The 12,438-nt window shown below is 43.1% G+C and overlaps 1 protein-coding gene across 10 annotated transcripts in view; it reads left to right on the plus strand.

The window, feature by feature from the left end:
* The window catches only part of NFIA (nuclear factor I A), a 250,101-nt gene that overhangs the window by 151,667 nt on the left and 85,996 nt on the right, over positions 1 to 12,438 (plus strand). For all 10 annotated transcript variants that reach the window (XM_053985785.1, XM_053985784.1, XM_053985776.1 and 7 more), the window contains exon 4: positions 8,154 to 8,228. In XM_053985785.1, the coding sequence (XP_053841760.1) occupies positions 8,154 to 8,228 (75 nt within the window). The remainder of the gene's footprint in view (positions 1 to 8,153; positions 8,229 to 12,438) is intronic.

Here is a 12,438-nt window from a genome sequence, read left to right on the forward strand (position 1 = left end):
TAATATTTATGGCATTAATACTGCAGCTAAATTCCAATTTGGAGCAGTGCAAACCCAAGTAGACTCTGCATGTTCCAAGGCACGCTCCAGCGGCGTGCAGACCGGAACACGGCCACAGCACACAGCCCTGCCATCGGCTCCTTCCTCCTGCCAGCAGCATCCTAGAAATCAGTGGGCAGATTCAGGAGGCAAAATACCAGCTGATGCTTGGTGAGGAGTGAGAGGAGCAAGGGCAGGTGATGGAGAGAGGAGCAAGGGCAGGGGATGGAGCGTGCACGATCTGCCGCAGACAAGCGAGTCGTACAAACCCACACTTCGAGGCTCCACCAGAAATAAGGTCAAAAAAACAAAACAAAAACATCAAAAGACGACCAGTGGATAGAACTACGATCCTTACATTATTCTCTTTAGGAGGTTTCCCAGCTGTCTGAGGGGTTCTGAGGTTAATGCAATGCCAAGCTTATGACTGGGATGTTTTTTTAAGGAGACCTTGGAGATGGAGATGGGCAGGGATGGCAATATTCCCTAATGGATCTTCCCCTCTAGTGCTCATATTTGCCATGGGGGGGGTGGGTGCCTGTTGGTGGGTGGCCAGGGAGCACCCTCCAGCACCACATGCTGCCAGCTTTCCCTGGAAGCTCCATTTGGACACTGAGTCACTGGTAATACCACCACAGACCTTGGAGATCTCAGCTGTCATTGCTCTTGTAACCAGGGTGGATGTGAAAATATGAAGATAAATAACTCCTTCATATTATTATTTTCAGGGAGGCAGGCTTTTCTTTTTATTACTCTTTTTATTGTTGGATGCTATAAATATTCCAGAATTATTATCCCAAGGTAGATTTTATCTCATTTACTTTGAAACGCTTTTGAGGAGGCATATTATTTTATAAGCTGCCAAATGAGTATGACCATTTATAATGATTTTTTTCTTCTTTTCTTTAATATTTCATTTTTGGATGGAGGACCTGAAACAGAAATATGCTAATTTAAGACATCTGTTGTTTTTCAAGCTATAGGCCCCTATCGGTATTAACACAGGTTTTTTTATCAAATTTGGTTTATGGTAGACAGGGAGATTCTAAATTTTTATCATTACATCAAAAAACGGTATTTAACCGATTTCTCACACACACAAATACTGAAAAGTACCCAGTGATGTTAGGAGTCGTCAGAAATGAAAACCCACAGCAGTCATCTTAGATCTTGGAATGGTTTCCATTACACAAGGTCTTTAATGTGAATTGAAATGCTTTCAATGTTTCAAGAAGACCTTTGTCTTCGAGAGAAAGGAGCTATCCGTGTGCCACCACTTGGACAAAACCTGACATGATTGATTGCAATCTGTAATCGGTTCATTAAGGGTAATAAGTTTCCATTAATTCCACTATCTCTGCACTTAAATATAAAATGAGTTTGAATCTCCTAAGAGCTGAGGCTGCAGTGGATCCGTGCAGGATCAGGCTGTTGGTGACACACCTGATGCCATGTTTGCTGTGGTTCCACGTTTATTAATTTGCAGCCCAGACTCTGAAGCTCAGTATGACAAATATCCAAAGCATGACGAGGCATTTTTCTCATTAGAGATTCTAAAGTGCCACGAGTAGGAAAGGTAGCACACAGGGAGAGGTTACACATGTATTTGTGTTCTGATTCAGAGCATCCCTGCTCAGATGGGTTCCTTAGGGGAACGGTGAGAGTCCTTCCTCCAAGCTACCCCCAGCAGACATTGATTCCCAAGGGCCACAAACCATATGGAAAAGGAGCTGAACTTGAGCTCTGGGCACCCACAAAAACGAGCAATTTTAGACAGACAATTTCACTGTCTTGCTGGATACAGACTTTTTAGCTAAAACCCAAAAAGGCAAATCATTTACCAGTGGTTTTGCATATTGTGAAGGGTTAACAAAACTTTCATTATCACAGTCTATTAAGCCAGGACCAGGAAACAATTTCTAATCAACACTCAGATCTGGGCAGGGATTGTGCAGTCTTTTGTAGGAGGCCTCAGATCTGTGTTCTCTATTCTCACATGCTCACTTCCAGCTGTTGTCATTGAAATCCCACATAATCTCCCCGGGTCAAAGGGCAGTCATCCATGACTGCCGCTGTTAGGAGGTTATGCTGATTTCTGTTGTCAAATATTGGCCCTTTTCTCTTTCAATCACTCCCATTCTACTTTTTTTAACAAGAAAGATCCAGCCTAGAATTGTATTACATGACTTTAAAGTCTTAAAAGTGTTCCTCTATTGTACTAACACGACATGCCCTGGACGGTCTAATCCATCCTGCTATGGGCCACAAAGAAAGTTCTGGTGTTTCTTAAAACCTCAGCCAGAGGCAGGTAGTGAGTCAGGGAAAATAACAGCGTCTCTGACATGTGGCCCCACAGTTATTTTCATAAGAAACTGTGCAATTTGTCCAAGGTGAGCTGTTGCTGTGGCATTAAAATTATATTGGAAATAACAAGCTGAGATAGGAGTGGGAGCATTTGTCAGGGAGCGAGAGAGAGGTTTCTGCATCACCTTTAATGTATAATGACTTGTTTAACTCTTCTATAAAATGTCCACTAATTAAAAATGTGGTCTGATTTACCATTAAAGGTTTATCATTTGCAAATTTGAGGAATTAATTTTGTGCAAAGCAGTTAAAATAAGGCCACCGTGGCAGCTCTGGTGATCAGTATTTGGGGGCTGCTGGTAAATGCAGATTTCATTGTTCCTACATGCTGTATCCCAGCCTGGTGTTGTCTGCCATCAGAATGGCACAGACATTCCCTTGGACAGAATATTGTGTCTGGCATTGATGGTCTCTTCCATCTCCATATTTTCTTGATTCAGAGTTAGTTTTTTTTTAGATATACAGCTTAGCCCCGTGGATCTTGGTTTGTATTTCCAGCATGAGATAGAGGTGAGCTATTTCTCAGCAGTGGTGGGGCTGCCTCAGCTGGGTCAGCCCAGCCTTGATAAACTCACCTTCCAATTAAGCAGAGTGTAAATGTTATGAAGGTCTTGACTGGAGCACGCATGTTCAGTCCTTCCCTTTTCTGCTGGAGAATGCAGATTAGGAGTTACTCCCTCACCCCCATGCTCCTCAGCCATGGAACAGCTAATCTTTTGGGAGTCCTGGGGGTGAGCTGGGTTCCCTCTGATAACATCCCCTCTCTCCAGGCCTGCGTGTGCTGTGTGATACAGACAGTAATTTTTTCATCCACATTATTGCTCCTCATTGTTTGTGAAACATGGGATTATCTAGATAGAGGATAAAACCAAAAGGAATCAAGTTGCACTTCGAGCAGAGAGGGCTTTTCTTTTAATCAGGCATTTGGTTAAGATAATAAGCTTGAGACCCTAATTGATTATTACTATTTTAAGGTTTTAAGATGGCTATGTATAGTGAGATGCTGTACATGAAAAAAGCCTTAGAAATGGGTTCAGTGCTAGTTTAGGGGACTTGTGTAATTTCAAAACACTGAAAAAGAATCAAAGTCTCCCAAAAAGCTGTTCTCTGAAGCTTAATACACTGTCACTCAGACTGTAGTGGAAGAAAAGTAACTGGATTTGGATTTCTTCATCTTCAAAGGAGTAACTCTCTCCTGGTTTTATTTAAGCTTGGCTTTTAGGAAACCAGCTGTATCTCTGTTTAGAAAACACCTTGTATATTTATGGTGCAATCTAGCTATTTTATAGCAAAAATAATACTGTTGGACTACGCAAGGAAGCCTGCTAATTAAATAACAATAATACCTTGAGCACCTTGAAAACATCTTCAGATATTCAATTAAGGAACAATAACCCGATGAACTTTAACCTATAGACTATATTCAGACTTTCTACATAAAAGTAATTGCATCAGTCATGATTTTCTCAAGCTACAACACAAGCTCTTGATTGGTAGCTCAACGTCTGAGACTCCTTTTTACTGCATTAATTGGGAAAGCAGACAATACTCTCCCTGTAAACTCCATTTTAGGACAAAGGTTAGTTGCCTTTGTACACGTTTACTCATTGAAATAGGAATGTTTGCTTAATAATTCAAAACAAATAGCACTAGACAACAAGTCCTAATCCTGATTTCTCCTCTGCCAGTGTAAATTAGGAGAAAATGAGGTGAAACTCTATTTGATCGGTGTAGAAAGATTTGTTTAAAACTTCTTTGAGAGAGATCGGAATTAGACTCCAGCAATTGAAGCCTTTTCTTCTGGCTTCTTTGCTGGGATCCAAAAGAAGAATATGTAGATGGCATTGGGAATTTTCTCCCCAATTAAAGCAGCGATCAAGTTATGGAAAAATATTTTCCATGTGGTACCTGGTACAATAACATTGTGCTGTTGTGTACAATCACTTATTAGTTACTATCCTGATCTTCTTGATTCAATTTGGTCTTATTATCCCTGGGTGTTTTGCCCTCTTAGGAAAAGATGATCATCCTAGTGGGCTGAAGGAAGATCTTAGGTGATGAGCTAAGTCCTACCTTCCCCTAGACTTGCCTGAAGGAATGATTGTACCATTTATTTTAATTCCTCCTGGAGGTTGTCAGCCCATCTTTGTTTGGCAGGGCAGCGAGCACGTGCTTTAGTCAGGCATGTGATGGAAGAGAAGCACGTGCTCCAACAGCTTCGCTGAGTCAGGGCCTGCCCTGGCCAGCCACGTGTCTTAATTTGTACCCAAAATTGCAGTGAATGAACGCTGCGAGGTTCATTTTGAGCACCTGCTTTACTACCAAACTGTGACTGCTGCACAAAGCTGCAGACATAACCTGTCATACACAGCAGTTTCAGTGTCCCATCTCTTGGATACTGAGCAAAATTATCACAGTGAAAGTATTTCAGTAAAGAGCTTTCAGGATGTTTAATCATCTTTTCAGTGCAGGAGCTTGTTAATGCTAACATCTGCATATGTAATTGCTTGACTTTACCTATTTTTCTCCTCATTCAGAATTAAGTGGATCAGCCAAACTGATATATTTTTTGCATCTTGACCCCTGTTAATAATGTTAGCTTCACATCTTTTGTCAGTGCTGCTCTTTCCCAGTGATTCTTATTTTACACATGTAAGTTCTTTGTACTATTTCCCTCGTTTTCTTCTCTCACTCTTATCCCAGCTCAGCAAAAACAAGAGTTTTAGGCCTGGATTTTGCAGTCTGAGCCATCCAGGCAAACCTTTAAAAATTCCATGGGGCTCTACTGAACTGCAAATTCACAGACCAACCATACCTCAAAATACATTCATGGTCCAGCTCTAAGCCAAGGGCAAGGCTTTTGTGGGCATCAAGGTATTCTTAATGATTGGCAAGGCAAGCCCCCGATTTCCTAATGTTTATAAGTAAATATCAAATTGGAGAGTTGTGAAATTCACCTTTCATTTGTCAAATGTTTATTTTTGGTATTGAAGGATGAAAATCTAACCATGCTTGTTGCGTGCTGTTTTTTAATGATTACTATTGCATGTACTCCCACTAAGGAGTGTTCCTGCTGGAGTAAGTGGACATTTCAAGTGTACCCAAGATAGGAATACTGAAGTCAGCATGCCCACGATAACTTTTTCATCTTCTTTCATGCCCTGAGAGTTAGAATGTATTTAAAATGGCACTTTCATTTCTGGTTTCACCTCTGTGTGACAGATTAAAGTAGCATGGTTTGCCTTGCCACAATCACATTTTTACTGGATAATTACAAAGGGCTCTGGACTTTCCCTTTAAAAAATCAGCCAAATATCCTATGGTGGCTGTGATTCAGGGATGTTGTTTTTTTTTTTTCCCTTCCATATTTAAATTTCACCTTCACCCTCCGTGTGGCGGGAACCTGCCTGGGAAATGCAGGTGGGAGTGGACACCAGAGCAGAGCCAGTGCGGTGTGCTGCAGAAAAAAACAACACGTGGCAGATGTTCGTGGCATTGCTGGATGCACTTCTGGAAGTTGCTCAGATGCTGCCATGATGAGCACAGTGTGAGAAGTTACATAGCATGGACTGGCTTCCCTCTGAAGGGCTCTGCGGAGTAGTAAGCGTCCTGGCCCTGATCCAGCAAGGCACTTAAGCATATGCTTAATTTTAGGCACATGAGTGGTTTCAGTGAAGACCTAAGAGAATTATTTTTAATTCACAGATCATTTAATTCAATAGGCAGGTCTGCTGCAGCATATGAAAAGTAGATCTTCATATTAAAAATACTTGGGAAATCGGCAATGAACAAACGTTGTGTATGGGCAGCAACCGTTTCTAAAAAGCAGAATGAGGTAGTCATCACCTTTACTGTGGGAAAATACAAAGCAGATCAGGCAAATCACTTGCAGCTATCTGGGAGCTATTTCTAAATTGAAAATAAGGAAAAATAAAAGCTTGTAAGAACATTTTTTTTCATTTGAAGTAGGGAAAAATTTATTCTCTTGATGTAAATAAAAACCTTGTTTGCAGATTGAGGAATTTGTTTGTGTTGAATTTCAGCATCAATTTCAATATTTTATAGTACATTTATCTACAGCTGGAGCATGACAGATTTGTGTATATTTATATGTTTGTGTACATAATACATATGTATACACACATACACAAGGATGCCCAAAGATATACATATACACAGTTTGAAAACTCATCATTATTGCTGGAGTATAAAAACATGCCTGATGCAGAAACTTGTCTCGAGTCTGTTAGCTTAGAGACTGCGTTCATCTGGCACCGTGGGCTCCTCGCAGAAACAGGGAACTTCTTCTGTGTAGGAGCAGAATTCCATCAGATCTTGGCTGGAGGTGAAAGGCTCACCTCCCTCCAGATCTCTCCCAAGCCTTTCCCTGACACATGGCCTGACATTCCACCCTCTGTAGACCTGTACAGAAAGTGTATTCTTTCTTCACCCTGACCCGCAGGTAGGAATGGCAGTGGGATATTCTGGGTTTGTTTAAACAACCCCAAAAAGAAAGCCAAGAGTACAAATGTGCAGCTGGCATTAGTCCTGTTGCTCTGACCATTAGAGAAAGGTGCACAGGTATTCCCAGCATGAGCGTGGGGTGCAGGAGAATATATGGAGTGCAGGGAAATCGTACTGAGCCTGACAAACAATTAACGACGGAGCAGATGGTGCCCCTGCAAAACATTCAATAATAAATGTGTGCGTGCGCCCGAATCAGTGACTCTAAGTAGGACAACCTAAAAAGGTATGCCACTTATCCTGTGGGCAAGCAGGACTTTACAGTTCTTTTAATAATCCCTTTATCCTGCGATTTCTCCTGTGACCCTGATTTCCAAAGCAGGAGGTCAGCCTGGCCGGCCGAGTGCAGCCCTCCCTCTAATTGCAGTCCGGCTCTGTCCCGCCGGAGCTGCCGGATCCCGGCCTGGGCTGCAGCCCGGGCTGCTCCTTTGTCACTGAGCATACCCGTGAAAATTAAATGAACATTTGGTGGTAGGCATGTTTGCAGAGAAGAAGGAAAATACTGTTATGTAAAGTGCCATCACATTTTGATACCGAGTGCAGAGGCATTCCTTGCACCAGGGAGGCGAGCGTGGATGCCTCAGCCCTGGTTCCTACAGACAGTCCACCAAGTTAATACTTTTTCTTATGCAGAGATTTATTTTTCCTTTCAAAACCTAGTTTTAAATGTTAGATTTTTTTTTTTTTTAGTTGAAAAGGCCTTAATTTAAATTTTTTTAACCATCTGCTCATGTAAGATCCCCCTAGTGTAACCTTAGAAAAATGAAGAATACGTCTTTAAATCTTGTTTCGTTTGAATGAATGGGTAGATAATCCTGATCAGATGTTTCTTTAGAGAATAATGTTTAAAACGATTATGGAACTTAGCTGTCCTGTCTGTTTCCTAGGTACAGTATTTTCATTTCAGTTGTGAAGTCATTAGGGGTCATCCAAGGTAACCGTTTATTAAAATAGTCCTCTTTTGTTTCAGATTTCCTGTTGAGATGCTTTAACATGTAAAAATCTCCCTGCTGATGTGTCATGTTAGCTTTCCTAACCTCTAGATAGAAACCACAAAGCAGCCTACATAGCTGTATGACTGGTTACCCACCTACATAAACAATAATTACTGCTAAGTGGGAAATTAGATGTCACATTTTAAGTCTAAATGAAAGTAAAGTATTTGAGAATACTGTCATTAAATGCTTGAAGCTAATCGCAGTTCTCTCCCTCTGTTTGTTTTGTAGGACATTTGGGCTTCCAGGACAGTTTTGTCACATCAGGTGTTTTCAGTGTGACTGAGCTAGTAAGAGTCTCACAAAGTAAGTATCATGTTGTGTCTGATTTATGTGGTTTATGCAGTCCAAGTTATTTTTTTCTTTATTTCTTATTGTTCCCTTCCTCAATTCAGAAACAGCATCTTGAAAATTAGGACTCTCTTCTCCCCACTTCTTGCCAGTGGACAGCATTTATGTGCCACTTCTTTTAATGGGTGAAAATAAACCAGCAGAATTTTAAAGTGAGCTGATAAATAATTCGATTCTGCAAACTTGCATGTGCAAGTTGATAAGCTTGTCTGGTACCCAGCTGAAAATGGGTAGAGTGCAGACAAATGCATCAGAAATCAGCCTCCCATGGATCCCTTGGAGGATCCAAGGGCTGTATTGTAACCTGACCTCTGGAAATTACGTGATCTGTGCACATAAACCTGGAAGTTTTCTGATGCTGTTTTTTCACATTGTGTTCATCCATGCCATGTGTACATCCATGTGTGTGATTCTTGGGGCTGTCCCAGTGCAGGGCCAGGAGCTGGACTTTTGATGATCTGTGTGGGTTCCTTCCAGCTCAGGGTATTCTCTGAATTTGGGGTTTGTACACCTGCAAGTTGCTGAAGTCATTAATAATGCCAACAACTGTGCCAACTTCAGCCCTGATAACCTCACACATCCTGACTTCCCCAGGCCCACGTTTTCCATTAGCTGTATGGGATTCTGGCTTCTAGAAGGATTTGGGTTTTGACCTTTAAAGAATGCTAATGCCCCCAGCGTGAGTGACACGCTGCAGCATGATCATTACAGGCTTGTCAATACTCACTAACAACACCAAATTAAGAGCACCTGTCACCACCCTGTTCCATTGATCAAAGGTGCATTGATTGTATTTTGCTGTGACATAATCCAGATAGTCCAAGGAAGGACTATGGACAGGGTCTTGCAGAGACACTGCTCCAAAGCCAGGCCTGTAGAGATTTTTTTAGGGGTCTAAAAAATTCTCCCCTGTGAGGGTGGGGAGGCCCTGGCACAGAGAAGCTGTGGCTACCTCATCTCTGGAAGTGTCCAAGGCCAGGCTGGAGCAACCTGGAAGTGTTGTGGAAGGTGTCCCTGCCCGTGGCAGGGTGGAACTGGGTGATCTTTAAGGTCCCTTCCAGCCCAAACCATTCTGTGATCTTTTCTCCAGCTAGTGTGGAGATAATATCACATTATCACCAATGACCACTGCTCCAAGTGAAACCCTCAGCTCTGTGCCCTTTAAAACCTTAGGGTGCAACAGTCTCTTTAGAACCATAAAAATTAGAACCATTAGAACCATAAAAATGGTTCTCCTCCTAGATAGCAGAAATATTTATTTGTGTGCTGGCTCTGGGATGTAATTCAAGTCATTCTAGGGCTAGAATCTAACTGGCACAAACCTAGTAGAAAATCCATGGTTTTGAATGAGAACACAGAGTTTCTCAGTGGATTTTCCTGGTTTATTTCTTCTTTTGGGAAGACACTAGCTACTAAATTTGCTTTACATTCAAAAAAGTGATGGTACAAGGAAAGCATGGCGAGTGCGAGGTACATGAGAGCTATATGCCCTGCAGAGAGGCAGAGAGAAAAACACTGAAGACAGCATTTCTCCTGAGCTTCCTTCCCTGACAACCGGTGGGAATTTTGAGAGAAGGGCAAAGTTAAGAGGACTCAGAAGTCAAGAGGAGCTGCTGAGTGCTCAGCACATGTGCGAATCAGTTCACTTGCTGAAGTGCTTAAGCAGAGACTTTGGCATCTAACTGGCTGTGCAGGGAGCAGAGGCTGGCTGGTACCTGCAGCCAGGGGTGGACAAGCCCAGGTTGTCACCAGGATTTGTGTTTTGTCACTTCATTTCGCTGTGACAGCGCGAGGCTTTTGAAGCCCAAAGGGTTCACCCTCCCCCTCTGCAAGGCATCCCATTTCCCCACAGCCTTATCTTGGCTGGAGGAGCCCTGCACAGCAGAGCTGCCTCTGGACTCTGTCAGCCGTGCTCCATGTGTGCACTTTTCCTAGGAAAGTGCCCCACTCCTGGCTGGAGCCTTCCCAGCCTCCCCCAGAGCTTGGCACTGACCTCGTGAGCATCGTGTTTCAAGCTTATTAATTTTCCCTGATATTTTATTGTAACTAAACTGAAACACTGGGTATCAGAAATCCTAGCACTCAGCATGTTTTGCAAATTATGAGCTGTGTCTGAGATGTTCCCTCTGCTTGCAGTTGACGTGCACCACCTTCAAGGATGGGGCACCTGCATGCAGGAAGAGCATGGACTTTATTAGAGATAAGAAAGAAGGTGATGGTGGGAAAAATACAAAGATTCAGCTTTTATCTGTCCCAGACACGGGAGTTTGCACTGTTTTTCATGGGCTCTTTAATAATCCTGGGAGGTCAAGACCTCAGTTTTATATCCTGTCTACAAGCCAGCACCTCTACCAAAAATAGTGTCCCCAAAGCATATTGGGATATCACTTCAGAACTGACTCAGAGGGAAGAGTGCCAGCAACTGATTTAGCTACACTGCTTTTGATAGCACCCTGGATTTTCCTTGGAGATGCCCCAGACATGTACTGACCAGCCTTAACCTTGTTTACTTTATGAGGTCTGAGAAGCCCACAGCCTGACATGCCCTGGCTACCCAGTAGGATATGTTTACTGTCAAGTCTAGCAGCACATTCCCAGAAAACTCAGTATTAACTCACATGCTCATATTCAAAGAATTATTTAACATAACAGAGAAACAAGGCAATTGCTGCATATTTGCCTAAATTGGTAAGCAAGGTCTTTTAAAGTTAATATAACCCTCTCTGGGTTGTCTGCATGTTCCTGTGTCCTGATTTGAGACCAGTCCTCTTTCCAAAAGGGTCATCTTTGTGTATGCCCACTGTTATTTTTCTTTCTATGCTTGCTTTTGGTAATACAATGATAGAAATAAGTGATTTCCCCCAGTTTTAACTGGCCTGCAGCAGCTGTTATCCAGAATTAATCTTTCAAAATATTGTGGGTAGCAGTTATGTGCCGGGTTTATTTAGTAAAGTTCCCAGAGGTCCACATGACAAGGAGTCTCAAGTAAGAGGCAGTTGTCTCCGTCATGCAAATTTGGGGAATTAATTAATCAAGTGAAAGGTCAGCTGTTTCTGTTATCTATCTTGCCTATCAGTGCTGATGATCACACTTTCTGTGAGCTATTGAACAAGTCTAGACTGTGTTGGTAACAGAAAGTTGCTTTCTTCAGTCCTATAGATGCAGATTTTCTTTCGAAATGCTGCCCAGCTGCTGAGTCTTGCAGAGCCTAGTAAAACAGAGAAAAGAGATCATAGACGTGCATCTGAAAAAACAAAGACTCCTCTCCAGCCCATCTGACGTGGGTGTTGCAGCTCATGCTGTCAGTTCTCCTCCATTATTAGCAGGCAGAGGGTGTGAGCTCCTCTCTGAGTGTTGTCTGTCACCCCAGATACTGGGGAGACCCATCCAGATAACAGAGGCTTCATTCTTCCCTCTCTGGAGAGGTCTGTGCTGACAACAAAAGGCTCAGAGGCAGAAGCGTCGGGGATGGACGGGTTTGGGAGCTGACAGCCAGCTGTTGGCCAAGTGAAACCTCCTCCTTTTCTCCCCTTGTTAGGAAAATATTCCACTGGCTGTGGGCAGCTATCTCAGGGCACTGGAGGAGACCCTCTGCAGAAGGTGCTGCAGGGGGGGTGGCTCTGGTGCCAAGTGTCCCTGTCCCTTGGCAAGGGCTGGGAGGTCGTGGCAGGCTGGAGCAGGGGGAAAGGCACAGGGAATGCATCCCCCCTTGGCTTTGAGTCTGCACCATGTGCAGGGAGAGCTGCTGGGAAGATCTCCTCCCTCGGAGGTCATTCAAGCAGCCAGATAAACTGCACTGCCCAGGATGTGAAGAAAGATTTAGGATTTATGAACGTTGGGTAGAGCCAAATCAAACATATTTGTTTGGTGGTGTGTTATTTGTCAAAATGACATCATTCTTCGTGCTGATAAACAAGGGAATTCTGACTGCACCCTGGCCTGAAAATGCCACACGTTGGGTTCAACATGTGCTGTGTGCAGCGAGGAGCAGTGGGGTGGGCTTCTAATCCTTCTGATGAGCCTGTGGCACCACAGGCACACAAACTTGCTCACTGCTCCTGTGCACACACAGAAATGGTCCAGCTAATTATCCCCGAAACACTCAGACTAATTCCACGGGTGTGGACAGGACATTTTGGGAAGCTCAGGATCCTGCATCCACACT

The sequence above is a fragment of the Vidua macroura genome, chromosome 9 (genome assembly GCF_024509145.1).
Source record: "Vidua macroura isolate BioBank_ID:100142 chromosome 9, ASM2450914v1, whole genome shotgun sequence".
NCBI lineage: Eukaryota > Metazoa > Chordata > Aves > Passeriformes > Viduidae > Vidua > Vidua macroura.